This window comes from Haematobia irritans, chromosome 2 (genome assembly GCF_050003625.1).
Source record: "Haematobia irritans isolate KBUSLIRL chromosome 2, ASM5000362v1, whole genome shotgun sequence".
In the NCBI taxonomy this organism is placed as follows: domain Eukaryota; kingdom Metazoa; phylum Arthropoda; class Insecta; order Diptera; family Muscidae; genus Haematobia; species Haematobia irritans.
Window position 1 is genome coordinate 224,273,088 of NC_134398.1, and position 27,270 is coordinate 224,300,357.

General features: G+C 32.9%; 1 protein-coding gene across 1 annotated transcript in view; it reads right to left on the reverse strand.

The window, feature by feature from the left end:
* Positions 1–27,270, reverse strand: part of LOC142225301 (ABC transporter G family member 2-like) — a 99,123-nt gene that overhangs the window by 39,409 nt on the left and 32,444 nt on the right. Inside the window, exons 3-6 of the mRNA XM_075295078.1 lie at positions 2,022–2,139; positions 1,727–1,916; positions 1,518–1,663; positions 10–248 (exon numbers count right to left, since the gene is read on the reverse strand). Coding sequence (XP_075151193.1) covers positions 10–248; positions 1,518–1,663; positions 1,727–1,916; positions 2,022–2,139 — 693 coding nt within the window. The remainder of the gene's footprint in view (positions 1–9; positions 249–1,517; positions 1,664–1,726; positions 1,917–2,021; positions 2,140–27,270) is intronic.

A 27,270-nucleotide genomic window follows, 5' to 3' on the forward strand; every position in this document is an offset into this window, starting at 1 on the left:
TTCACTTACAATAATCGGCAGGATTGTATGACTCAGGACATTCTAAACCAACATCGGCTAAAAATGGTACCAAATTCTGCGTACCGCCCGAATATATGCAACTTCCTCCGGCTATGGCATATAAATGATCAAACATTTCAAATGTCAAAGCACTTGGCTGATGTATGGTACATATCACAGTACGTCCTTCCAAAGCTAATTTCTTGAGCAGGGATATACACTGATTGGAGGTAGAACTATCTAGACCGCTAAAAAAATGTAAATTATTATGTAAGAAAATCATTAAAAAAATTTATTTGATTTTGTCAAAGATTGGTTTTTCTACACTAAAAAATATTTACGCGATATTAAAGATTTCGTAGCCTAAATTTTAGGAGGCGTTTACAAAATATTAAGGACAAACTTTTTTAAAATAATGAAATTTTAATTCAAATAAAGGTTATAATCTTTGCTTTAAATTTTTGTTTTAATAAATTTAGGATACAAATTTTGCCCTCCTTTAAAGCTGTATGTCTTTGAACTAAGGCAAATTTTCTTTAAAGTAAAGAAACCTCTTTTTTATTTAAAGAAACCGTCCTTAACTGAATTAACTGAAATATTGAATCTCTAGATTTAAGATAAAATCGCTTCAAAAATAGGCTAACACTTGTTTTGAGGATTTAGCATCTTTGGTTTAAAGTTTTTTTTTTTTTTTTTTTTTTTTGAATTTAGAAAACATTTTTTATTTTGAAGAATAGCTTTATTAATATACAACGAAAAGAGAAAGAAAATTCGAAAAATGTGATCTACATATATCCTAATTTTAATTTTATTGATCCTAGATTTAAAGCCAGACAGATCGCTAAAAAATGTCTGGCTCGGAATCAATACCAAAATCCTTAAGGGAAGGTTAAAATCTTTGGATCCAAGTAAACATTTTTTTGAGTGTATATTTTTTGAAGATTTTTGATGGTTTTGTGTTTTCGAAATATTCTTACATCTAATATTACATCTTGTAGTAAAAAAAAATGTATTATTTTTCCGATAGATGGCGTTATTTATCTATATCTAGCCTTGCATACGTTCGATGCGTTGAAGAAAAATATTTTGTTTGTCAGTTTTGTGATTGGATGATTTAAGTTAGAAGATGGACACTAGCAACGAGAAAATATGCTATATTCTACAGTTTTTCTTCGATAAAGGCGAAAACGCAAGCCAGGCGGCTGAATAATACGCAATAAATTGCGTATTATTGCATGGTCACACTAAGCAAATATTTGTCCAAAACTAGTGTCAAACTTTTTTCCAGGAGGACTTTCGAAATATCTGGATACAGTTTTTTTGAAATACTCGTATAGTGATGTAATGTATCCAATATGAGCTAAAAATGTTGGCTGGTTTCTCTGTCAAATATTTGCCCAGTGTGACCATACCGTAACTATGGTAATCAAAGTCTTCAAATTCATCCGTTAGTAATGGTTTCATTTGTACTGCGTTGTTTTAATTCAATTTTTTATACAATCTTGTATTATAGTTACCTTGTAGGCTCGTCTAGAATTAACACAGGTGGATTATTGACCAATTCCAAAGCAATTGATAATCTCTTTTTTTGTCCACCCGACAGTTTACCCGTTCTGGTATGACGATTTTCATACATGCCAATAGCTTCCAGGATTTTTTTAACCTAAATTTCGAAAATGTCATTCAATTATTATATTATCCATCAATAAAAACAACTTTTCCTTACCCTTTCCCTTTTGGCATTTTTACTCATATGTGCGCCTATTTTTAAATTTGCCGAAAAATGCATGGCCTCCTTGACGGTCAAATAGGGCTGTAGACTAGTATCTTGGGTTATAAATGCAACATTTTGTTTAAAGGCTTTAATATCACGTAGTTCATCATTCACAGTTACATCACCGCTATAGCCAAAGGTTCTACATTGTCACAAGGTCAAATTTCGGGAGGAAGGCAAGAAAAACGAGAAATAAATGCAATTTATGAATTTATGTTTCATTCTCATAATGTGAAGGTTACATTACGTATATCCTGAAAGTATATTCAAACAGGTACTTTTCCCAGCACCTGAGGGTCCTACAATAGCACTCAATTCACCAGCTTTAAAAAATCCAGTGATGCCATGAAGAATGTCTTTGGTTTCTGTAAATAAAAAACAAAACAAATATATACAATTTAATTACATTTTTATTGAAATAAATGTAAATATTATACAAGGCCTGCAATAGAATAAAAAAAATAGCTACCTAATATTTACGAGTAGTTAGTAATTTTTCTCCTCTAATCAAATAAATATAGTTTTATCAAACTTAAAAAAAGTTTATTCATGGTCATGAAATTATAACACACTTTTGACAAAGATAATTAACACACAAAAAAATATCCAAAGCTATATGTTAACATAGTTCGAAAAAAAATAAAAAAATATATATTTTTAAAAAGTTTTATTTTCCTTATGGAAAATGTACTTTCGTTAGTATTGAAATATATAACTTGGTATTTTCTTTTCAATGGTTCATTTGCATTTTCAATGACTCAGTTGCAATCAATGTAAATATTTTAAAAGGTCTGCAGTATTGATAAAAATAGAATCAACAAGAAACAAGTATATACGGCCGTAAGTTCGGCCAGGCCGAATCTTATGTACCCTCCACCATGGATTGCGTAGAAACTTCTACGAAAGACTGTCATCCACAATCGAATTAATTGGGTTGTGGTATCGTAAATCTTTTTAACACCAAATTTCAACCGTAACGGATGGATTTTGCTCTTCTAAGGGGCTCCGGAGGGCAAATCTTGGGATCGGTTTATATGGGGGCTATATAATTATAGCCTCCATATATATAATAAAGAGCCCAAAATTGAGTTATCTCTCTCAGCCAGATCTATACTAAAGGCTGTGGAAAGATTCATTCGCCCGAGATTTTAGAAAAATTTTTGGGTAGTAAATAAAATTCTGCAAAATATTTTACAGAAACAAAATTTCGACTAAATTTTCTATAGAAATAAAATTTTGACTAAATTTTCTATAGAAATAAAATTTTGACAAAATTTTCTATAGAAATAAAATGTTGACCAAATTTTCTAATAAAAAAATATATTACTATAAAATTTTGGCAACATTTTCTATACAAATAAAATTTTGACTTAAATTTTTATAGAAATAAAATTATCAATAGAAATAAAATTTTGAAAAAATAGTTTGCAAAATTTTCTATAGAAATAAAATTTTGCAAAATATTATATAGAAAAAAAAATTGTGACTCAATTTTCTATAGAAATAAAATTTTGAATAAATTTTTTATAGAAATAAAATTTTGACAAAACTTTTTATAGAAATAACATTTTGATAAAATTTTCTATAAAAAACAACTTTGAAAAAATGTTCTGTCAATATTCCACATATGTATATGGCCTTAAAATAAAATTAAAAAAAAAAATAATTTAGATTGTTCGAAATATTTCAAATAAATTGATATGGGCATTAAAATGGATCGATCCAGCCCATCTGCTAGTCTAAGATTCTAGGAAACATAAAAAGATAGCCGTAATTGGAAGTTGATTTTCATTTACAATCATGATGTACATTGATCGAATGAATAACGCAATGGAAACTAATTTGCGTAAAAACTTGCTTAGTTACAAAAATGTGAAGTGTTTTAAAAAATTTGGTGTAGCCGGAGTCGGGGTCGAGCAAAATTTTAACGACTCCGACTCCAGCAAAATCTTCAGACTCCGACTCCGGCTCCACAGCCCTGATTAACACCACGTACAAAATTTCAACTGAATCAGATAAATTTTGGTCTTCCAAGAGGCTCCGGGGGTCAAATCTGGTGATCGGTTTATATGGGGGCTATATATAAATATGGAACGATGGGGATCAATTTTTGCATGGTCATTAGAGACCCTATGCTGACACCATGTACCTACTTTCAGCCGGATCGAATGAAATTTGCTTCTCTTAGAGGCTCCGTAAGACAAATCGGGGGATCGGTTTATATGGGGGCTATATATAATTATGGACCGATGTGGAACAATTTTTGCATGGTTGTTAGAGACCATATACTAACACCATGTACCACATTTCAGCCGGATCGGATGAAATTTGCTTCTCTTAGAGCAATCGCAAGCCAAATTTGGGGGTCCGTTTATATGGGGGCTATACGTAAAAGTGGACCGATATGGCCAATTTGCAATACCATCCGATCTACATCAATAACAACTACTTGTGTCAAGTTTCATATTTCGATAGCTTGTTTCGTTCGGAAGTTAGCGTGATTTCAACAGACGGACGGACGGTCGGCCGGACATGCTCAGATCGACTCAGAATTTCACCACGACCCAGAATATATATACTTTATGGGGTCTTAGAGCAATATTTCGATGTGTTACAAACGGAATGACAAAGTTAATATACCCCCATCCTATGGTGGAGGGTATAAAAACTACCTAATATTCATTTAGCAATTTTACTTTCATAATCAAATAAATATAGTTTTTTCAAACGTAATAAAAATGCTTACTCATGGCCATGACACACTGTTTTGTCAAAGATAGTTAACACACTTAAAAAATGTTCAAAGTGTAGTGGTAAAATGTAATGGTAAAAAAAAAACTGGAAAATATAATTTTAATATATTTAATTCTCCCCATTTGCTATCTAAAATGTAAAAAAATTATAACAAGTTATTTATTTTATTTATTAACTAAAGTAAATTAAATTACAATATATTAAATTACATGACATCAATTAAATTATAATGATTTAAAAATAACCTCCTTTAAAAAAACAACGTAGAAGAAACTAAGCTAAATAAATTATAATAAAATGTTAAAAATAGATCAAATTAATAAAGACAAAATATTATATTTACCCTTATAATACCAATATAATAAATTTTCTATAGAATATAATAAAAATCGAACTTCATATGTAAATACTATAATTTATTTAAATTTAAAAATAGTAATATTTCTATATTTTTATTGCAAAATATATTGGCTATATATCTTAGTTTCGTATGATTTATTGCATTATCAACAATATTTTTTTTCTGTGTAATATTTATCTAACCATTGTGTCAACGTACTCAGATATATGTCTCAAAGTCAGTGCACGAGTACCCAGAATAACAGCAAAGGGATTTCCATTCCTACTCAGAGTTCACTGTGAACTCAAAATGAGACCGCAAATTAGAGGTGTGCGCGTGAGGGAGTTTTCACGCACGCTCACGCACGCTCACAAATTCAAAATGTCATTCACGCACAATCACGCACGCCTGTTTTAGAATTGCTCACACTCACGCACGTTCACGAATGAATTCGTAGCATTCACGCACGATCACGCACGCTGGTTTTTGAATTGCTCACACTCACGCACGCTCACGAATGAATTCGTAACATTCACGCACGATCACGCACGCCCGTTTTGGAATTGCTCACACTCACGCACGCTCACGAATGAATTCGTAACATTCACGCACGAAGGTTTTTATTGATTCACGCTCACTCAGGTTCACGAACCAAAATCCTGCAAAGATAAACACTCACTATTGCAGAATAGTGACTACCGCACGCTCACGACGGGATATATCCACTCACGCACGTTCACGAACAACAAACTTATTCACGCACACTCACGATTCGAAAAAAAACTACTCACGCACGTTCACGAACAATGAAACGTACTTCCACACACTCACGATTCATAAAAAACTATTCACGCACGCTCACGATGTAAAATGCAACTCACGCACGTTCACGACTATTATACTTACAAAACAAACGAAAAAATGTAATTCACGAATGAGTACGAACTTAAAAACTTACTCACTCTCGCTCGTGATACAAATGAGCTACCCACACAAATTCGCCAAAATATTTCTAATTAAAAATCTGAAGTTGAAAACGTACTCAATTAAAAAATTAACAGATACAATTAACATTTTAATCAAATCAAAATATAAATTCAATTGATTTTGGCCGAAAAACTTAATTAATTTTTAATTGAGGCAATCAATGATTTATAGTGTTATTGTTTACTTATTTTATTTTTTATTATATTATAATTACATATATTATAATTATACTATATAGAATTATTTTTTTTTACATCTAAGCCAAAATTTAATGAACCAATGAAACCAATTATTTCCGAAAATTATTAATTTTTTATTTGGAAGTATGTTTTCAATTTAAAAATGTAAAAATGTTCAATCATTATTATACCCTTCACCACTACTGTGGTACAGGGTATAATAAGTTTGTGCATTTGTATGTAACGCCAAGAAGGAAAAGTCTGAGACCCATCGTTTAGTATACCGATCGTCTTAGAATTAAATTCTGAGTCGATTTAGCGATGTCTGTCTGTCTGTCCGTCTGTCTGTCCGTCTGTCTGTCTGTTGGTGTATTTTTGTGTGCAAAGTACAGCTCGCAGTTTTAGTCCGATTGTCCTAAAATTTGGTATAGGGTCCTGTTTCGGCTCAAAGACGATACCTATTGATTTTGGGATCGGTTCAGATTTAGATATAGCTGCCATATATATTTTTCACCGATCTGGTCATAATTGGCGTGTATATCAACCGATCTTCCTCAAATTCCGTACATCCGATTATTTTACGAGTCTCGAAAAACTTGCCAAATATCAGCCAAATCGGTTCAGATTTAGATATAGCTCCCATATATAGCTTTCGCCCGATTTACACTTATTTTTCCACAGAGGCCAATTTTTTGCTCCGATTTAGTTGAAATTTTGCATAGGGAGTAGAATTAGCATTGTAACTATGCGTGCCAAATTTGGTTGAAATCGGTTCAGATTTAGATATAGCTCCCATATATAGCTTTCGCCCGATATGAACTTATATGGCCCCAGAAGACAGAGTTTTACCCCACTTTGCTTAACATTTTGCACAAGAAGAACGTGAATTTCATCGTGAGCGTGAATTTTTCGTGAATGTGAGTTTCTTCGTGAGCGTGAATTTTCTCGTGAGCGTGAATTTTTCGTGAACGTGAATTTTTTCGTGAACGTGAATGTTATCGTGAGTGTGAAGTTTTCGTGAATGTGAATTTCTTCGTGAACGTGAATTTCTTCGTGAGCGTGAATTTTGTCGTGAGCGTGAATTGTTCGTGAATGTGAATTTTTTCGTGAACGTGAATTTTGTCGTGAGCGTGATTTTGAAAAAAATTTACTCACGCACATTCACGAACAGAATTTGATGTTCACGCACGATCACGCACGACACATTTTTGTTCAGTCCCATTCACGCACATTCACGTGATTTGGTCAAAATTTCATTCACGAATCACGTGACTCACGCGTGAATCACGCGTGTCACGAAAATTTCGTGTCACGCGCACACCTCTACCGCAAATGTACTTTGTTTCAAATTCATCAGAAAGCGATATGTTTCATAATAGTTTGGCAGCATGTGCCAAGAGAGTGAGGGGAGTATGCTTTAGGGTCAATTACATTGTGACGATTATTGGGTAATAGGAATATAAGAAAATAAATAAACAATTGCATTTACAGATAATGACACTCAGAATAAATATAAAAAAGAAAATAAATGTTTACAAAAAATTTAACAAGGCGATTGTTGTAAATTTTCGATACAAGGTGAATCAACTTATCGATGAAATTTCGCAAAAAAAGTGACCCCCGTATTTCACTAAAGCCTATTTAATTATATTTTAGTTCACGGAATTATTACGTTTTAAGAAAGTTTCCATAACTTTAATAATTTTTTACGCACGTTAGTTAATTTATTTAAAGCAGAGGAAAATTGTATATACAACCAAAAGCATATATAAAACCAAAAGCATAAAGATTAACTAAATTCGCATCTCCCACAAAATAGTTCAGAATTTCTTAAATTTTACCAATAAGGAGCCCATCTTAAACATTGTATGGCACTAAAGCCATTTTTGCAATTTTGAACTCCAATGTTTTCCTTCAAACAACGAAATTTTCTTTGATAACCCAGCAAAAAAATTGGAAGTGCTTCTAAAGGCACAACTTTAAAAGTACTTCCGAAAATGTCCTCCCAAAGATGTTCTTTACTTTAACTTCTCAGGAAGTTCTTTTAATTCAATTTTTTGTAACTCGGTTTTTTCATATTTTTGAAAGGAAATTTAAACTTTTTTTTTGTATCAAATAGGCTAAAAAGAGAATAAAGATTAACAAAATGGTACAAATTATTAAAATTATTTCGAAAAAATGCTAAATCCATTCTAGAAAAATTGCCAATTTTTTTTTTTTAAATATTTAAATTCAAACGTTTCAGAAAAGCTGTACAAAGCTTTAAAAATCATAAAAAAATTATAAAATTTAAATATATTTAAAAATATTAAAAATTTAAAAATATTAAAATTTTGTCTAATAAATTTTCTTGAATTTTTCTGAAATCTGAATCAAAAGTACTAGCTCCATGATTGAAACGATGAGAGGATGGAAATTGAAAATGGTTTGAGTCCCCGGAAGTAGATGGTCCAGAAGCTTCACTCACAGTAATAGATGGGACTACAGTAGAAATAGGCGTGGCAGCATTGTTATTGTCTGAAGGTTTTTTTCTCTTTCTTAAAGAATCAGAAGGGGAATGAAGAAATTTTTCTAAACAGGAAGCACTAGTAAACATCTCTTTGTATTTTTCAAATTTATCCACAATAATATTTAATTCGTTGGAAATAGCATCAAATTCCTTTTTAGTATTTTTAAAAAATGTAAAAAATTCAGCATCGTATGATTTACATTTATAGCAGCACCAGCGAAGACCTTTGTCTTCTAATAGGTTATCGACAGTTCTAGGAGATAATCCAATACATTTCGAATGGTACTCGTCCAAACAGAGCCAGCACGAAATTCTAGGTTCATTAATTTTATCAATTTTACAATTCGGGTTCAAGCAGCTCATGTTTGAATAACTCGTTGATCAACTTTAAAAAGTTCCAAAATAAAATCACACAATTTTAAAATATATGTGTCACCCTGTTGTTATTGGTAACCCTTAAATCGATGAAAGTTATTGTAGTATTAATAATCGTTATCGATCGATGTTTGACAGAACGGGTCAACACGATTATTATGTTATGTTTTTATTAAGTTTTTTCAGTAGTAGTGTTCACAACAAAGCTTGGTTGGAGTGTTTATTCGTATTTGAAAATTATGGTTTTCATTAATTTTGAGAAAAATAATAGTTTTAAAACATTTAGTGAAAGTTTAATTACTTTATCTGGTGCACAGTCACACTATTTCACGGTATATAACCTTTTCACACAATCTAATGTTCTCGTTCTTGAAAAAATATCAATTTTTTGGGATCTTCAACAAAACGTGTCTACACTGATCTACACATATATAATTGCAAACAAAAATTCGTTGGATATCAAATGTCAAAAAATCGAGATCAGGTTTTTGATATATGTATATCACAGTCGTAATTTTTCTATGAAAACTCGCTTAACAATAAGTTTTTTTTTTTATCGATTTTGATATAAATTTTCGAAAAAAAAAATGTTATGATACAATTTAGATTTTTAGAGCAGTTACTGCACTCAAAAAAAAGTTTACTTGGATCCAAAGATTTTGACCTTCCCTTGAGGATTTTGGCATTAAATTCGAGACAAAGATCCAGCTTCTTTCTAATAAAGACATTTTTTAGCGACTGATCTGGCTCTAGGATCAATAGATCTAATTTATCGAATTTTCATTCTATTTTCTGGGTATATTTATAAAGCTATTAACTGACAAACAAATGCCAGTTTAAAAATCCAAATCATAGCTAATACTTCAAAGTAAAAAATGTTTTCTTAATTAAAAAAAACATTAAACCAAATATGCTAAATCCTCAAAATAAGTCTTAGTCTATATTTGAAAAGTTTCTATCTTATATCTAAAGAATCAATATTTCAGTTAATTTAAGGATGATTTCTTTAAATCAAAAATGTCTTTCTTTATTTTAAACAAAACTTGCCTTAGTTAAAAGACATTTAACTTTAACGGAGGGACGCAAATTTTGGAAATTTGTGCCCTAAATTAGAAAATATATATAAATTTTATTTTAATCGAAATTTCATTACTTTAAAGAAATTTGTTCTTAATGTTTTTTTAAATTGAATATTCTAAAATTTATTTTTCGTACTCTTTAATATCAGGTAAATATTTTTTTGAGTTTGTAATATTTTTTTCGAGTGCAACCGCTGTAATATATAATGCAATTTGTTTACTCCTAATGTGGTGATAACAGAAACAATGCATTTATAAAAAAGCAAAGTTATTTACAATAAAACAATAAAATAGCAGAAGTATGTGTTCATAAAGAAAAAAAAATATTTATTTTGGTATGATTCAAATGCTGTTTTCTTACCATACCAAAAATAAATTGACTCATTAAGTTTTAACAGATGTAAGAAGTGCAAGTCAAGTGAGGTACGTCCATCTGGCCAAAAGATATCTGGATCCATTTACCAAAAATTAATACCCTACGGGAAATTGGTGCAAATTGATACAGACGGACCTACCTCAGGACTGGTTAACCAAATTTTTATACCCTAAACCTCATAGTGGTCAGGGTATAATAAGTTTGATCTGCCAAAAAATGTGCCTACCAGAAATATTGATTTTAGACCCCATAAAATATATACCGATCGACTCTGAATCACCTCCTGGGTCGATCTAGCGCTTGGTGTCCGTCCGTCCGTCTGTTGTTGTTGTTGTTCACAGGATTCCGGTCGCAATCATTAACCGATTTTGATGAAATTTGGGACAGGGAGTTTTTTGGGCACAAGGACAAACGCTATTGAATTTGGAAGAAATCGGATCAAATTTAGATATAGCTACCATATTCGACAAATGGGGTCACGTTGCACGATTTCGACAAATGGGGTCACGTTGCACTTTTTTACTAACCGATTGTCGTCAAATTTAGCACAAAATAATCTTCTGTATCACCCTTTAAGTGTGCAAAATTTCATCGAAATCGGTTCAGATTTAGATATAGCTCCCATATATATGTATCGCCCGATTTTGCCAAATTAGGTCATAAAATCCTTATTTATCAACTGATCTTACTCAAAGTTGGGTAAATTTAATCTTCTATAGCACTGACTATATGTGCAAAAAATCATACAAATCGGTTCAGATTTAGCTATAGCTCCCATATATATGTACCGCCCGATTTTTCTAAATTTGGCTATAAAACCCTTATTTATTAACCCATAGAACTCAAAGTTGGCCAAATGTTATCTTCTATAGCACTAACTATATGTGTAGAATTTCATCGAAATCGGTTAAGTTTGAGATATAGCTCCCATATATATGTATAGCCCGATTTTTCCAATTTGGCCATGGAACCCTTATTTATTATCCGATCATACTCAAAGAACCAGTCCTCTATAGTACTAACTAGAACCAGTCCTCTATAGTACTAACGGTATGTGCAAAATTTCATCGAAATCGGTTCAGATGTAGATACAGCTCCCACATATGTATCGCCCGATTTTGAAAAATTTGCCCCTAATAACCTTATGTTTGACCATAGAGGCCTCATTTCTTAACTGATCTTACTCAAATTTTGCACAAGGTAACCTTTTGTTGTATTAATCAAACCCGCAAAATATTATGCAATTTGGTTCAGATTTACATATAGTTTCCATAAGAGTATATATGCATCGCTCGATTTTCCCAAACTTGGCCATAATACTGTTATTTATTAACCAATGTTACTCGATGTACTAGCCGATCGTATTTATACATACTTGTAGCTCTTACATAAGAATATTGCTCGATTTTTGCAAATTTGGATTTATTACCCACACTAATTGTGCGATTGTCTCTTTTTTTTAACAATGGGATCAATATTAGTGGTGTACTAACTCCGTAGGTGCAATATCAACTACAGCCAGTGTTGCTAGAAGTAGGGGAAATTCCCTATATGTAGTTTTTTTATAATACTTAGCGTCTTGTAGGGACGTAGGGCCACAATGTTGGAACATTTTCACTCAACACAATTTGTAATAATTTTTACATTTTGGTGGCTCTAGAAGAGGAAATAAGAAGCCTATAAGGCTTGATCTTTAACAATGTGTGGTAACAACAGTTACAACTCGTGTCAAAAAAAAAATCTAACAAAATTTGAAGATTACCACAAATCTACCAAACAAATATTTCTATAGATATTTATGTCCAAACTTTATTCCTGTAGAACATTTTGTCAACATTTTAATTCTATAGAAAATTTTTTAAAAGTTGTATATATATTTTTCAAAATATTATTTCTATAAAAAATTTTCTCAAAATATTATTTCTATAAAAAATTTTCTCAAAATATTATTTCTATAAAAAATTTTCTCAAAATTTTATTTCTATAGAATTAAATAAGGGAGCCACCGTGGTGCAATGGTTAGCATGCCCGCCTTGCATACACAAGGTCGTGGGTTCGATTCCTGCTACGACAGAACACCAACAAGATTTTCAGCGGTGGATTATCCCACCTCAGTAATGCTGGTGACATTTCTGAGGGTTTCAAAGCTTCTCTAAGTGGTTTCACTGGAATGTGGAACGCCGTTCGGACTCGGCTATAAAAAGGAGGTCCCTTGTCATTGAGCTTAACATGGAATCGGGCAGCACTCAGTGATAAGAGAGAAGTTCACCACTGTGGTATCACAATGGACTGAATAGTCTAAGTGAGCCTGATACATCGGGCTTCCACATAACCTAACCTAACCTAACCTTCTATAGAATTTATTATCAAAATTTTATTTCTATAGAGAATTTCTCAAAAATATATGTTTATAGAAATATTTTCCAAAATTTTATTTCTATAGAGATTAAAAAAACTACTATTTTTGGTAGAATTCTACCAACTGTGGCAACCGTTGCGGTAATAAAAATTTATTTTCTACACCCTCAAAAAAAATCGCTTCTTTAACATATGTTCCAAACATATTTTGCAGGAAGCACACATATTATTGGATACTGCCGAAATATTAATATGTTTGTTTTATGTGGACATATTATATGTTTGGAAGCATTTTGAGCCCAAAAATATTATATGCTTGGAAGAATTTTCCCCAACGAAGATTGTGATCATTCCCTCACATAATTTTCACTTCCACGAAATTTTTAGTTCTTGGCACCTTTTTCTGTAATACAAATAATGTTGAAGAAATTATTCAATTTTATAATTTTTTTTTTTAATTTTAACTTTCGCCTGGGCGGAGAATCGAACCGAGGCCCATACAGTTTGTAAGCCAACACACTATCCACTGGGCTACGTAGTAGTTATAGTCACCAGTAGATAATTATCGTTACAAGTTACATTTATATAGCATAGTTTGCAGCGCCCACGAGCCCATGCAAACATAACATTATTTAAAAGAAACATACATTTGTTGGCCACGTGGAGCAGTGGTTAGCATGCCTGCCTTGCATGCAAAGGGTCGTGGGTTCAATTCCTGCTCCGACCGAACCAATTTTTTTTTGCAATTTAGACATTTATACTATATTAAATTTTTATAATGAAACTTCGAAATGTGGGTTATTAAAAATGTACAGTCCCCACATACATAAAATTCTCCTCTCAAGGCGAAAACACATGCTGTTTTTTTTTCAAATCTCTATGCTCTTGGTTCCGAATGTCTATTCTCTTTACTCCGAATACTCATTCTAATATTCAAATTAAATAATATTTAGACTTAAGCATATAAAATTTTTGGCCTTATCATAAAGCAGTTTTCCGAAACAACATACAACCATTTCACAGAAATTGTAAACATATATATGTTTGCTCGAAATTTGTAAATTTATATATGTTTACATTCACACATATTATTTTTATGAAACATTCATACCCCAAACATAATATATTTTAACATATTAACATATGTGTCCCAAACATTTAGTGTTAGTTTAGGAACATTACATGTTGGCACTTAAATATATTGTGTTTAAAAATTGTGCCCGAAACACATTTTGTTTATATCGGAACATATGAAAAACATATTTTTCTAACAGTGTAGGTTATATACGTTGCCATTATTCCAAAGATGTTCCTTTCTGGTGTGATTCAGATGCTTAGAATGAACAAAAAAAAAAACAACAAAAGTTGTTAAGAGCATGTCCCAGACTGGTTCATGAAGATGTCTATGGGTTAATGTTGAGTCACATATCATGCGTTAATCCGTGCGTTGATGGAAGGGTTGATAGTTTTCAGTTTGAAGCACTCTAACAAAACTGTTGCTTTCAAAGAGAAACTTCAACTCTTTAATCTACAGACGCATTAACTCATGGTATGTAACTCAACCTTTATTTCTACCACATTGTACCAGAGCATGTCATTTGGATTGAGTCCTAAAGTGTAAATTTACCTCGTCAATGGTAAACCCATGATAAAATGAGCGGTCCCTTCCATATGTTTTGACCAGAACTGAGACTGGTTCATACACAATAGGGACTAGCCCTTTATCGGTCCTAAGGTTGATCCATTTCCCGTTGGGTATATAAAGGCTACCACGCAAATGATTTTGAAATTTTATTTAATCTCACCAATTTGATACAATTTGTTCAAATGTTTTTTTTTTATTAAATTATTTAGCTTTAAAATTAATTTATTTGAATTTGACTTATATTAATTAAATTGAAGCAATTTTCTTATGAAATTGGGTTAATGATTGACTCAATTTAAAAAGTGGCCTTTATGACATTTGTGTTCAACTACATTTACCTAAACAATTTAAGAATAACCGCTACTATAATTATTTCCGTTATAAGCGACCTTTAATACTTGATAATATAATCTACGTTAATGGGTTTATATCGCATGAAGTGCAAAGATCTATGTTGAAAACAAATTTAATATGGCTATATATTCAGTTAATTCTATGTAATTTGTCTGACAACTTTTTTATGATGATTTAGCATGAGTTAACATTTTATTATTGGTCACTATGAATTTATTCGGTATCGAATGATTGATGCAAATTAAGAAGGATTATCCAGGTAAAGAAAGATATATATATAATATGTGTACAAGGGTTTTTGTTGAAATAAATTAATTTTCCTCATTTAACAAGCAACAACAATAGAAGGGGAATATGGTAGAATTGCCGTCGTCATACCAAATGTTGTAGTTACTGTGTTCAATACATAAATGTTTATTAATTTTATTTGCAGTTGTTTTTTGTGAAAAGTTGGCAAATGGTAAATTTGAGAAATGGATACTAGAGAAACTACTTACATATGTCATTTTCTGATATTAAATACTTTTTATTCGAAAGAATATTTTTGTCGAAAGAATGAATGTTTTATTCGAAAGAATGTTTTTGTAATTTCCCAACTTGATCTTGTATTATTTTTGCTAACAACACAGAAAAATATCACAAAAAAATTTCCAATTAAAAGTTCAGTTGAATAAAAAAAAAAATAAAAATCAAAAACTTAAATAATGCTATAAATAATTATGAACCTACACTCAAACAAAAGTGAATCTAAAGCCGTTTTATTTCTATCTTAGTTAATGGAATTATTAGGTTTGGAGAAAATTTCCTTGAATTTCGCAATTTTTTTGTGTACTTTAATTAAATGAACTAAAAACAAGTATATACAGCAGTAAGTTCGGCCGTGCCGAATCTTAAATACCCACCACCATGAATCAAATATAATAGTTTCCTTTGAAAATCCTTCGCCGTAGCGGCTTACTTGATAATATATAGAATTTCAGGGGATTTTATGACAAATATTCTCCCAAGCAAATCAGTTCGACTAGTACGTTTCCCGAAGATACATTTAAAAATTTTACATTCAGTTTCAAGCACTTTTCATGATCAGTGCGCCTTCTATATCGGTCTATATGGCGGTTGTAGAATCATGACCCCAAATCGGAGGGCCGGTTTATAAGGGGGGCTATATCAAAACCTGTACCGATGCACAATATATTCAGCATACCTATTTATAGTCCTAAAAAAAGTAAAATCGGGAGATCGATCTATATGGGGGCTATACCAAACCATGGACCGATAATCACCATTTTCGGCACACCCCTTTATGGTCCAAAAATACCTCTAGATTTTCAATTTCAGACATATGGAATAATAACTACAGATTCTAGATGCCAAGAAGTAAAATCGGGAGATCGGCCTATATGGCGGCTATACCAAAACATGGACCGATAATCACCATTTTCGGCTCACCTCTTTATGGTCCTAATATACCTCTAGATTTTCAATTTCAGGCAAATTGGATAAAGACTACGGATTCTAGAAGCTCAAGAAGTAATATCGGGATATCGGTCTATATGGGGGCTATACCAAAACATGGACCGATAATCACTATTTTCGACACACCTCTTTATGGTCCTAAAATACCTCTAGATTTTCAATTTCAGGCAAATTGGATAAATACTACGGATTCTAGAAGCTCAAGAAGTAATATCGGGATATCGGTCTATATGGGGGCTATACCAAAACATGGACCGATAATCACTATTTTCGACACACCTCTTTATGGTCCTAAAACACCTCTAGATTTCTAATTTCAGACAAATTGGATAAAAACTACGGCTTCTATAATCCCAAGACCCCAAATCGGGAGGTTGGTTTATATGGGGACCATACCAAAACATGGACCGATGCTCACCATTTTTGGCACACCTCTTTATGGTCCTAAAATACCTCTAGGTTTTCAATTTCAGGCAGATTTAATAAAAACCACGGATTCTAGAAGCTCAAGAAATAATATCGGGAGATCGGCCTATATGGGGGCTATACCAAAACATGGACCGATAGTCACCAGTTTCGGCACACCTCTTTATGGTCCTAAAATACCTCTAGATTTTCAATTTCAGACAGATTGAATAAAAAATACGGTTTGTATAAGCCTCAAACCGGAAGACGGTATATAGGGGGACTATATCAAAACCTGGACCGATATAGCCCATCTTCGAACTTGACCTGCCTGCAGACAAAAGACGAGTTTGTGCAAATTTTCAAAATGATTGTTTCATTATTGAAGACTGTAGCGTGATTACAACAGACAGACAGACGGACATGGTTATATCGTGTTAGAATTTCTCCCTGATCAAGAATATATATACTTTATGTAGTCGGAAATCGATAAAAAGAGGGAAAAATCAATTACAAATGTAGTACAAGGATTTACTAAATTCGTGTCTCTCACGAAATATGTTAGTTAAGAATTTCTTGAAATGTATAAGCTTTACCAATAAAGCGCACATCTTGATCTTCGTATGGTACTAAATACATTTTTGCAATTTTGAACTCCAATCTTTGAAACCCTCAGAAACGTCACCAGCATTACTGAGGTGGTTAATCCACCACTGAAAAACTTTTTGATGTTTGGTCGAAACTGGGATTGAACCCACCACCCTGTGTAAGGCGGACATGCTCCTAATTAAACGATTAATTAAAGGTGAAAATTTTTTCAAGTAAAAAATTAATTGATACAATTAACTTTTTAATGAAACCAGAAACATTAAGACAATTAGGCCAATGATTGAATATTTTTAAATGTTTAATTAAAAAAGTAATTAATACAGTTAACAATTACAATTAAATCGGAAGATTAAGTCAATAAAAAAAATGTTTTTTTTTTTAATTTTTAATAAAAAAAAAAAATATTGATACAATCATATTTTAATCAAACTAAGAAAACACAGTTAGTTAACAAAATGCGTGAAAACTTTCGCAGTTTTTATTAAATAAATGATTGTTTCAATTAACAATTTAATTAAAATATTTAATCGATGTCGATTGCAAAGCTCAAATAATTGTTTAACTGATTTAATTAAAAAAAAAAACAAAATTTAACTAAATAATTAATTGAAGCTGTTGAAAAAAAAACTGATTGAGTTTTCCAATCGACATCAATTACATTTTTAATTGAATCATTAAAAAAATTAATTGATTTTTGTAATCAACATCAATTAAATTTTTAATTGAATAAATTAAAAAGTTACTTGTTTTTTGAAATCAAATAAATTAAATTTTTTTTATTGAATTAATTTGATCAATTAATTTCGTGATTGAATAAAAAAAAATGTGTGTGTACTTGTGCCACATTTCAGGACGATAGCCTGTTTCGTTCCGAAGTTAACTTGATTTCAACAGACGGAATAAAAAATATTTTTTTTTTTCTGTGAAAGCATTTCTACTCAATATATATATTTGCATAATCTTTGAGTTCCACTACGTTTCAAAGCAGAAGGTACTTGAATATACATTTTTTTCTAACATCTAGATTCTTTATAAGTTTATTTTTTGGTTGCTTTAGTTATGTTGCCCTGACATTGAATATTTTGGGCCATCGTTATGTCGTCATACTGCTTGTCTAGAAGTTTAATATTTTATCTCTTAAATTGTTTAGATATGAAAAATTAAAGTAACCACAATTAACGTAATCAGTTATTATAATCGATTGGCTAATAATGATTCATAGCAGTTTTATAATAGCGGTTGGATTGGTAGCAACCGCTACCAATCTATTCACACTATAAAGGTTGTGCTCCCTTACTTTTACTACGAGTAAAGTAGAGGAACGAGACTAATATGTTTTGCCATTTTACGGAGATCTTGAAAGTCACTTAATGACTTAAGGCTACCTCATAAATTTCTTTTACCATACCCGTAGCTATTAGAGTTTTACAGAACTTGCTTCACGATGAAATGCATAAATGAAACTAAACTAGTTTGGATATAATTTTCATTCAAACTAAATACATATATTTTCCACAAGTCATTTATATTTCAAGGCTATTTTGTTATTGTCTGGACGATAAAGAATTTTGTAGAAAAAGTTTCAAACGCCAGTTCCAGATAACAGCGTAAGTAGCAATACAGCTGTTGACGGATATCTGTCACGTCATAAGCTCCACGATTAGTCCGTTTATAGAACTATTGAAAATGGCAACTAATCATAATTTTCAAGCAGGTGTGATGATTTAATCGTAAAGTAAAACAATCGATGCTTCTTTAATTTTTTTAACGTTTTCACGAAACCATGTGACCGATCGTTGAAGGAAAATAAAAAAAAAAATGAAAATTTTTTAAAAATCATATTGGCTAAAATTCATTTGAGGAATTAATGAAAGGACTTTAATAAATTAATAATTTTTGGGCTTGTTGTGTATTCTGTTTTACTTTTTTTGTAAGTGCTATATGATCGATCGTTGAAAGAAAATAGTATTTTTCCAAAAACATATGTATTACGTAGTATAGTGGAAGACTTTAATAAATTATTGCTTGACTTGTTGTTTGTATTTTGTTATTTTTTTTTTTTTTTGTTAGTGCTACATCCAAAAAAATAATTTCCTTCCGGGAAACGAAATTTAAAACCAACGAACAGTTACAGTTATTTCCCATAGGCTGAACTAAGTCCCTTGAGAACGAACGCGACCACCCTTACCATACACAAAGAAGTTTTTTGCCTTTAGGTTAGGTTAGGTTAGGTTAAAGTGGCAGCCCGATTAAGATTCAGGCTCACTTAGTCTATTCAGTCCATTGTGATACCACATTAACTAAAAGTACCTATTACATATGGGCACTTCTAGTTTTTACCGCTGAACCTTCTCGATTATTTTCTTCTTTTGAACCAACCAGATTGTTCCAAAAACATTAGCAGACTGCTTAAGTTAACGTTTTCCAGGTCCGCCAATAATCTGAAGCTATATGCCCCTAAAATTTGCTTACGCTTTACACAAAATGCAGGACACTCACACAAGAGGTGTTTAGTTGATTCCATTTCCTCCGCATCATGACAGCTCATACAATAGTCATTATACTTCGCGCCAATAGTTTTTGCAAAATCGCCTATCAGGCAGCGACCCGTTATAGCAGATATCAGGAGTGATATCTGGCGTCTCGAGAACACTAGCATATCTAGAGTGCGGTTTAAGTTTAAATGGGACCATATTTGCTTGGTTACAACCCTTGCAATTCTCCCATCGAACATTTGCCATCATGACAGCCTTCTCACGCAGTAAGAGCTTGCAGGTAGCCAGAGGCATACCAACAGATTCTAGTTCCCCTGGAATATGTAAGGTAGTTCCTAGCCTTGCTAGCTCATCTGCTTCGCAGTTCCCCGGTATGTTCCTATGGCCAGGCACCCATATTAGGTGAATATTGTGCTGCTCAGCCATCTCATTGAGAGATTTGTGACAGTCGATTGCCGTTTTCGAGTTGAGGGACACAGAGTCCAAGGATTTTATTGCAGGTTGACTGTCTGAGTACATATTAATGCCAATATTGCTTGGAGCATTACTTCTCAGCCAATTCACCACTTCTCTTATTGCTAATATTTCAGCCTGAAAAACAATACAGTGATCAGGTAAACTTTTCGCTATTCGAAGTTCCAGATCTTTAGAGTATACTTCGAAACCACTTGTCCATCCAATTTGGAGCCATCAGTGTAGAAATCTATATATCTTTTATTCCCCGGGGTCCGTGTACACCACGCCTCAATGTTGGGAATTAGAGTCTCTAACTTTTTGTCGAAAAGTGGTCTCGCCAAAGTGTAATCCACTACGTTAGGCACATCTGGCATTATTTTGAGGACGGAACTGTGACCGTAACTTTTTTCCGACCACAGCAATACCTCGCGCAACCGCACAGCCGTTGTTACAGCTGACTGTTTGGCCAAAATGTCTAAAGGCAATAGATGCAGTATGACATTAAGGGAATTTGTTCCTGTCTTGCTGAATGCACCTGAGATACAAAAGCACGCCATACGCTGAACTTTGTCTAAACTTGTCGGCTGGTGAAGTGCCGGCCACCAGACTACATCACCATATAGCATTATAGGTCTAACCACTTCCGTGTATAGCCAATGCACAATTTTTGGTTTTAGTCCCTACTTTTTCCCTATTGCCTTTTTGCACGAGTATAAAGCTACCGTTGCTTTCCTAGCCCTTTCTTCAATATTAACCTTAAAGTTCAGCTTCCTGTCCAAAATAACGCCAAGGTATTTTGCACACTCACTAAAGGGAATATCAATACCCCCTAAGGAAATGGGAGTTTTGCGATCCTTGCAGTACATGACTAGTTCTGTCTTTGCAGGATTTACCCCAATACCATTATCTTTCTTTCTCAGTCATCCGGAGGGCTCTCTGTATAATATCTCTAACTGTTGATGGGAATTTTCCCCTGACTGCTAGCGCCACATTTTTCCCTTTAAGGAGACACTTTTACCAATAAAAGTAAATTTCATGGTCAAAAATTTCGTTTCGGAGGAAAGAATTATTTTTTTTTGTGTATTTAATTTCTTAATGTTTTAAAATTATGATTAATGTGGCTATTTAAAAATGTTCAAAGCTTTTATAGATTAATTTTTAATGTAGTGTTTTTTTTTTTTTGATAAATTAGGTTTCTGCATGTTTAGGGTTTCATAGACAAACAGGGTTTCATAGACATGTTTTTATTGGAATTAATATTTATAATATCGATGTAGAAAAAACGAAATTAATTATATTTTCAATAAGATCAATTAGGTTTCACTAGATGGTGTTAGAAAAAAAACGCTATATTTTATAGTTGCTCTTAACAAGCCAGGTGGCTAAAAATTTAAATAGCGTTTATGGTGCTGCACCGTGCACTGGAAGGGCCAAAATATCAAAAAAAGTCATGGACATTATCCAGTTCGACCCTAAGGACTATTTTGATTGCCCAAGAGTTAAATATTTGCACAACAAAAGATTTGGAACCATTTAAATAAGGTTAAATACGAAAAGAAACTCGATGTATGGGTGCCACATAACAAAACCAGATGGAAATTCGGTCCATGAGAATTTCATGGAAGGATTTCATGTCTATCGCTCCTGAATCGCAAGAAAATACAATTACATAATGAAAATAAAAATAAAATAGACCCATTTCTGAAGCAGTTCGTGACTGGCTACGGAGGGTGGATGACTATGACGACGTCAATCAAAAATGGTTGTGTTCAAACGCATAGTCGGCGAAAACGACTTAGTAGGGATTGACGTTCACACGCAGAGAACATTTTGATCACATCAAACATGTTTCAAAAGCATAATACAATTTTTTCAAGGAGAATACGGAACATTTTTGTAGCAAAAATATTGCTTTCTTGCCTAACATCAATCAGGTACACAATTTCCGAGATAATAACATAGTTCACCATTTTGATATCACAATAGACTGAATAATCTAAGTGAACCTGAAATAATGGACTGCCACTATTCCTAACCTAACCTAACATGTTTGCGACAAAGTTCCCTATGACAAAAGTAATCTCCCATGTTCCGATACTCGGAATCGCTAATCGCAAAAATTTATTTTTCCCATAACGAAAAAATCGAAATACTCTCGAACTCCAATTCAATTGTAATTTTAGCTTCTCATTAAAGAGAACTATAATACCAAGATTTAAGTTTATAAGTTTCACGGTTAAGAAATTATAGCCAAACGAAAAATATTACAGTTCCTTCTCCAGGTGTTGCTTGTTTGGATTAACAGGGAATTATCTACTATTAGCTGCGACCACACGGACGAAACTCTTAACTACACAGAAAAAAATTTCACGAAAATTTTTCCAATTAAAATCTTCATTGAGTTTTGAAAAATATTCAATTAAAAATTTAATTGAATCAACAAATTTTTTAATTGAAATAAAAATCAATCACAGAAATTAATAGTATCAATTAATTTTTTATTTGGATCAATTAATTTTTTAATTGACTGTCAATTAATTTTCTAATTGATACTATCATTTCTGTGATTGAAGACATTTCAATTAAAAAATTAATTGGATCAATTAATTTCGTGATTGAATCAGAAAAATATTTTTTTGTGTGTAGAAACTGTTCTGTTAGACCATTTGAACGCCAAAAAAAAAATATTTTCCTCAAAACGAAATTTTAGACAAACGAAGTTTTCTTATTAAAGTTGCTTCCTTAAAGGGAAAGAAATCTTTAGTTTCGGTACTCGTTTCTCCTTAATGAACTTGTTTTGGTCTGGTGACGATAAAATGTTGTAATCTTGAGGAGTTTCCCTCAACACACAACGATTGACTGTATTTTTAAAGGTGTCCATGGTAAAGAATGACTTTCCACCATACTCATCTTGCCTATAGCAACGAATGAAGAAAATAATTTTTTACGTAAATGTAACAGACGTCCAGAAGCTTCCATCTTCGGACAGTAGGAGAGGAATTAAGCTCCATCAGCACAACATCAGATGTTTTATTTCGATAGTGTCTCGCCAAAATCTCCGAAAACTTGGTTGGAAGGATCTTATATATCGACTTTATAGGCCCTACATACCACCAAGTGACTACACAAATAGAAAAAAATACGTTCCGAAATTGTGAACGGACGGTAACAAAATGGAATAATCAAAAAGGAATATTCACGGGCGTTCACGATTTCATATGAACGGCTTAAAATATTGAATAGACGTTCTTATGACAACTCCATCGGAGGTACAATGCTCTAAGGCGACTGTTAGCTAATTTATTTTTTTTTTATAAATTAGTAGCCATTACGTTTTCAAATCATGAACGCTGGTTGTTGTTTTGAAAACGCAAGTTGTCATTTTATCGTTGTCAGATTGACGCCATCTGTTCTCCGTTTGACACCAAATGTGTATTGATTCACTTTCATGAACGGATCTTTTTGAAATAATCACGCCGTTCATGATTTTTTCTATGGGTGTATGTAACTGTTCAAACTGTTTGGGAGCCACCGTGGTGCAATGGTTAGCATGCCCGCCTTGCATACACAAGGTCGTGGGTTCGATTCCTGCTTCGACCGAACACCAAAAAGTTTTTCAGCGGTGGATTATCCCACCTCAGTAATGCTGGTGACATTTCTGAGGGTCTCAAAACTTCTCTAAGTGGTTTCACTGCAATGTGGAACGCCGTTCGGACTCGGCTATAAAAAGGAGGTCCATTGTCATTGAGCTTAACAAGGAATCGGGCAGCACTCAGTGATAAGAGAGAAGTTCACCAATGTGGTAGCACAATGGACTGAATAGTCTAAGTGAGCCTGATATATCGGGCTGCCACCTAACCTAACCTAACCTAACCTAACCTAACCTGTTCAAAGCGAACAATTTTCTTGTGAAAAATTCGTTTTAAGAGGCTCTTACAAGAATCGACTGTCCCTGCATTTTCCAATGGATTAAAGGGCAAACAGTTATAATAGCAAATATTTGATTTAAATCCGATCCATCTACACGCACAGAAAAAACATGTTTGGACATGGTTGCCGCATCCATTTAATGCTTATATAGAGCATGTAATTGTCGCGAAAACCATATATTTCGTCCTTGTAAAAATAATTTCCGAGCGGAGAAAAATATACGTTGGCAATAAGCATTTAAATGGTTCTCAAATGTCGCAAACATGTTCTATTATTTAAATGATAGAATTTGAGACCATTATATGGTCGGGAAAATTATATAAAGGGCGATACGGTAAAAATTTGGTCAATATAAACTTGACGTATTTCTTTCAATTTTGCATTTAAAAAACCTGAACACCCCTCATTTTGAAGGTGTGTGTGTGTGTAGAATGGTGCTCCTATTTTTATTTTGGAATTCACTCTTCAGTTGTCAAAATGCCGTCCAAGCAAGAAGAGCAGCGTATCAAAATTTTTAAAGTGTTTGGGGAACGTTTGTCGACAGCCAGGAAGTCTGGATCGGGGGGAAATCGAAAACCGGAAGCCGCTGAGACGACAAAGAGAGTTGCCGGTAGTTTCAAGCGAAACCCTAACCTCTCTCTCCGAGATGCCGCAAATAAGCTGGGTGTATCGTGTACAACCGTGCATCGAGCCAAAAAACGAGCCGGACTATCGACTTACAAGAAGGTAGTGACTCCAAATCGCGATGATAAACAAAATACGACGGCCAAAGCGCGATCCCGGAGGCTGTACACGACGATGCTGCCGAAGTTTGACTGCGTGGTAATGGACGACGAAACCTACGTCAAAGCCGACTACAAGCAGCTTCCAGGACAGGAGTTTTATACGGCAAAAGGAAGGGGAAAGGTAGCAGATATTTTCAAGCACATAAAACTGTCAAAGTTCGCAAAGAAATATCTGGTTTGGCAAGCCATCTGTACCTGTGGCTTGAAAAGCAGCATTTTCATAGCTTCCGGGACTGTCAACCAAGAAATTTACGTGAAAGAGTGTTTGAATAAACGTCTGCTGCGTTTCCTGAAGAAACACGGTTGTTCCGTACTGTTTTGGCCGGATTTGGCATCTTGCCATTACGGTAAAAAGGCCATGGAGTGGTACGCCGCCAACAACGTGCAGGTGGTTCCCAAGGACAAGAACCCTCCCAACACGCCAGAGCTCCGCCCAATTGAGAAATACTGGGCTATTGTCAAGCGGAACCTAAAGAAAACCAAAAAAACTGCTAAGGGCGAGCAGCAGTTCAAGGCAAACTGGCTTTCTGCGGCGAAGAAGGTGGACAAGGTGGCTGTACAAAATCTGATGGTAGGTGTCAAGCGTGAGGCCCGGCAATTCGGATTTGGAAAAGCGAAAGCCTAACTGCATATTTTTCCTGAATTTTATACTAATTGAACTTGAAAAAGAAATTTAATTTGGTTTTTTAAATAAACGATTTCACCAATTTACACGCGTTTTCCCTTGACCAAATTTTGACCGTATTACCCTTTAAAAGTTAAAATTTAACGAAATTTATTATAAACATAATAATATTTTGATGAAATTATCTATAGAAGAGAATATATATTTTTTTGCAATTTGACATAAACACGTGACCTCTAATGAGCAATGGTTTAATCTAATGTGACTTTTCTAGTAAACCCTTTAAAACAACAGGTGTTCATAGAATCATAAAAATTCTTTAATCCCATCCAAATAAATCTAATCGCTTTTGCGACAAAGTATATCAATAACTTAGATTATCGAGACTAATAAAAGTCTTGCCCGTTGGTCAATGGCCCATTACCATTGTATCGGTTTGTTGCCAATGAAAAGGGTAGAATATTAAAATTGCCATTCATAAGCTAACTTATAAATAATAGCCGTGTTTTATAATAGGAAATTTCAACTCATTTTCTGCAAACAGATCATGTACTAGTTTGGCATATGACTATTCTGGAAATCATAGTGATATCATGAACATATTTGAAAAAAATTCTTTTTGAATGAATTGATAAGACTTTAAAATGGGCTTTTTATTCTGAATTAGCGAAAACACAGCCACTGGCCTCTTTAAATATGCATTACTAATTGCTGATAAGATTTTTTTGAACACAAATTTTTAAGTACCTAATATCGAAAGTGATTAGTATATATACTAGAAATGAATTAAGATTATTTCGAATAGAAATATAAGTAAGTAGATTTTGGATTTGACCTATTTTATAAAATAAGGACTATTTCAAAAATGAAGATATGTTGTCTGATGTGATTCAGCCAAACTAACATGTTTTGGTTTGTTTTTTTTTTTTTTTCACTAAACAGTGACTACTTTTTCTTTATCAAACGACGTTTTCCTATTTTATCAGATTTTTTGCTATGTCTACTAACAAATTTCTTTGGGTATAATCCTATAACTTACGTCATGATAATTACAAATTTCTCTTGGGATTTTTTCTCCATTCACCACTCATCCAATTCATGAATGAGTATCATGGAAATATTTGTTATACTAATCATTCTATTTAGCATTTTCTTATCTAACAGAACGTTAAAGCTTTAAACAAATTAACTAAAATTATTTAGTCCGCCCACTAGCTCTTGTTTTAGTGGCGTGTACCATTCAACCATTCATTCATGCTATCAAGCGATAGTTGGAAATTTAACGGATTTTTTGTTTATTACGGAAATATATTTTCGAGGTTTTCACCACATGAATCAGAAAGGGAAGAAACAGCCTAGACGGATATATGGTATAGGAAAAATGGATGGGAAGTTAGAGTTAAATAAATTAAGTACAACTCTGATGAAAATCGCATGTGCTTGGATCTACTTTTTGTTGGCAGACACGGAGAGTAAAATACATATAAACGCGCATTTTACTTAATGGTCACCAAAAATCCTGTATTTTGTCTATCGAAAAATTGACTTTTTATTTTCCTCAAATTATATAAAACTATTCTCATATTTAAATAATTAAATTTCGTTGTCTTAATGAACATTTTCCTTGCCTTATTGTAAAATTTTTATTATGAAAAATATTGTTCTTATAACACGCAAATTTTTTTTTCAGATTCAATTGAATTGAAAATTAATTGATCCAATTCATTTTTTAATTGAAATGTCTTCAATCACGAAAATG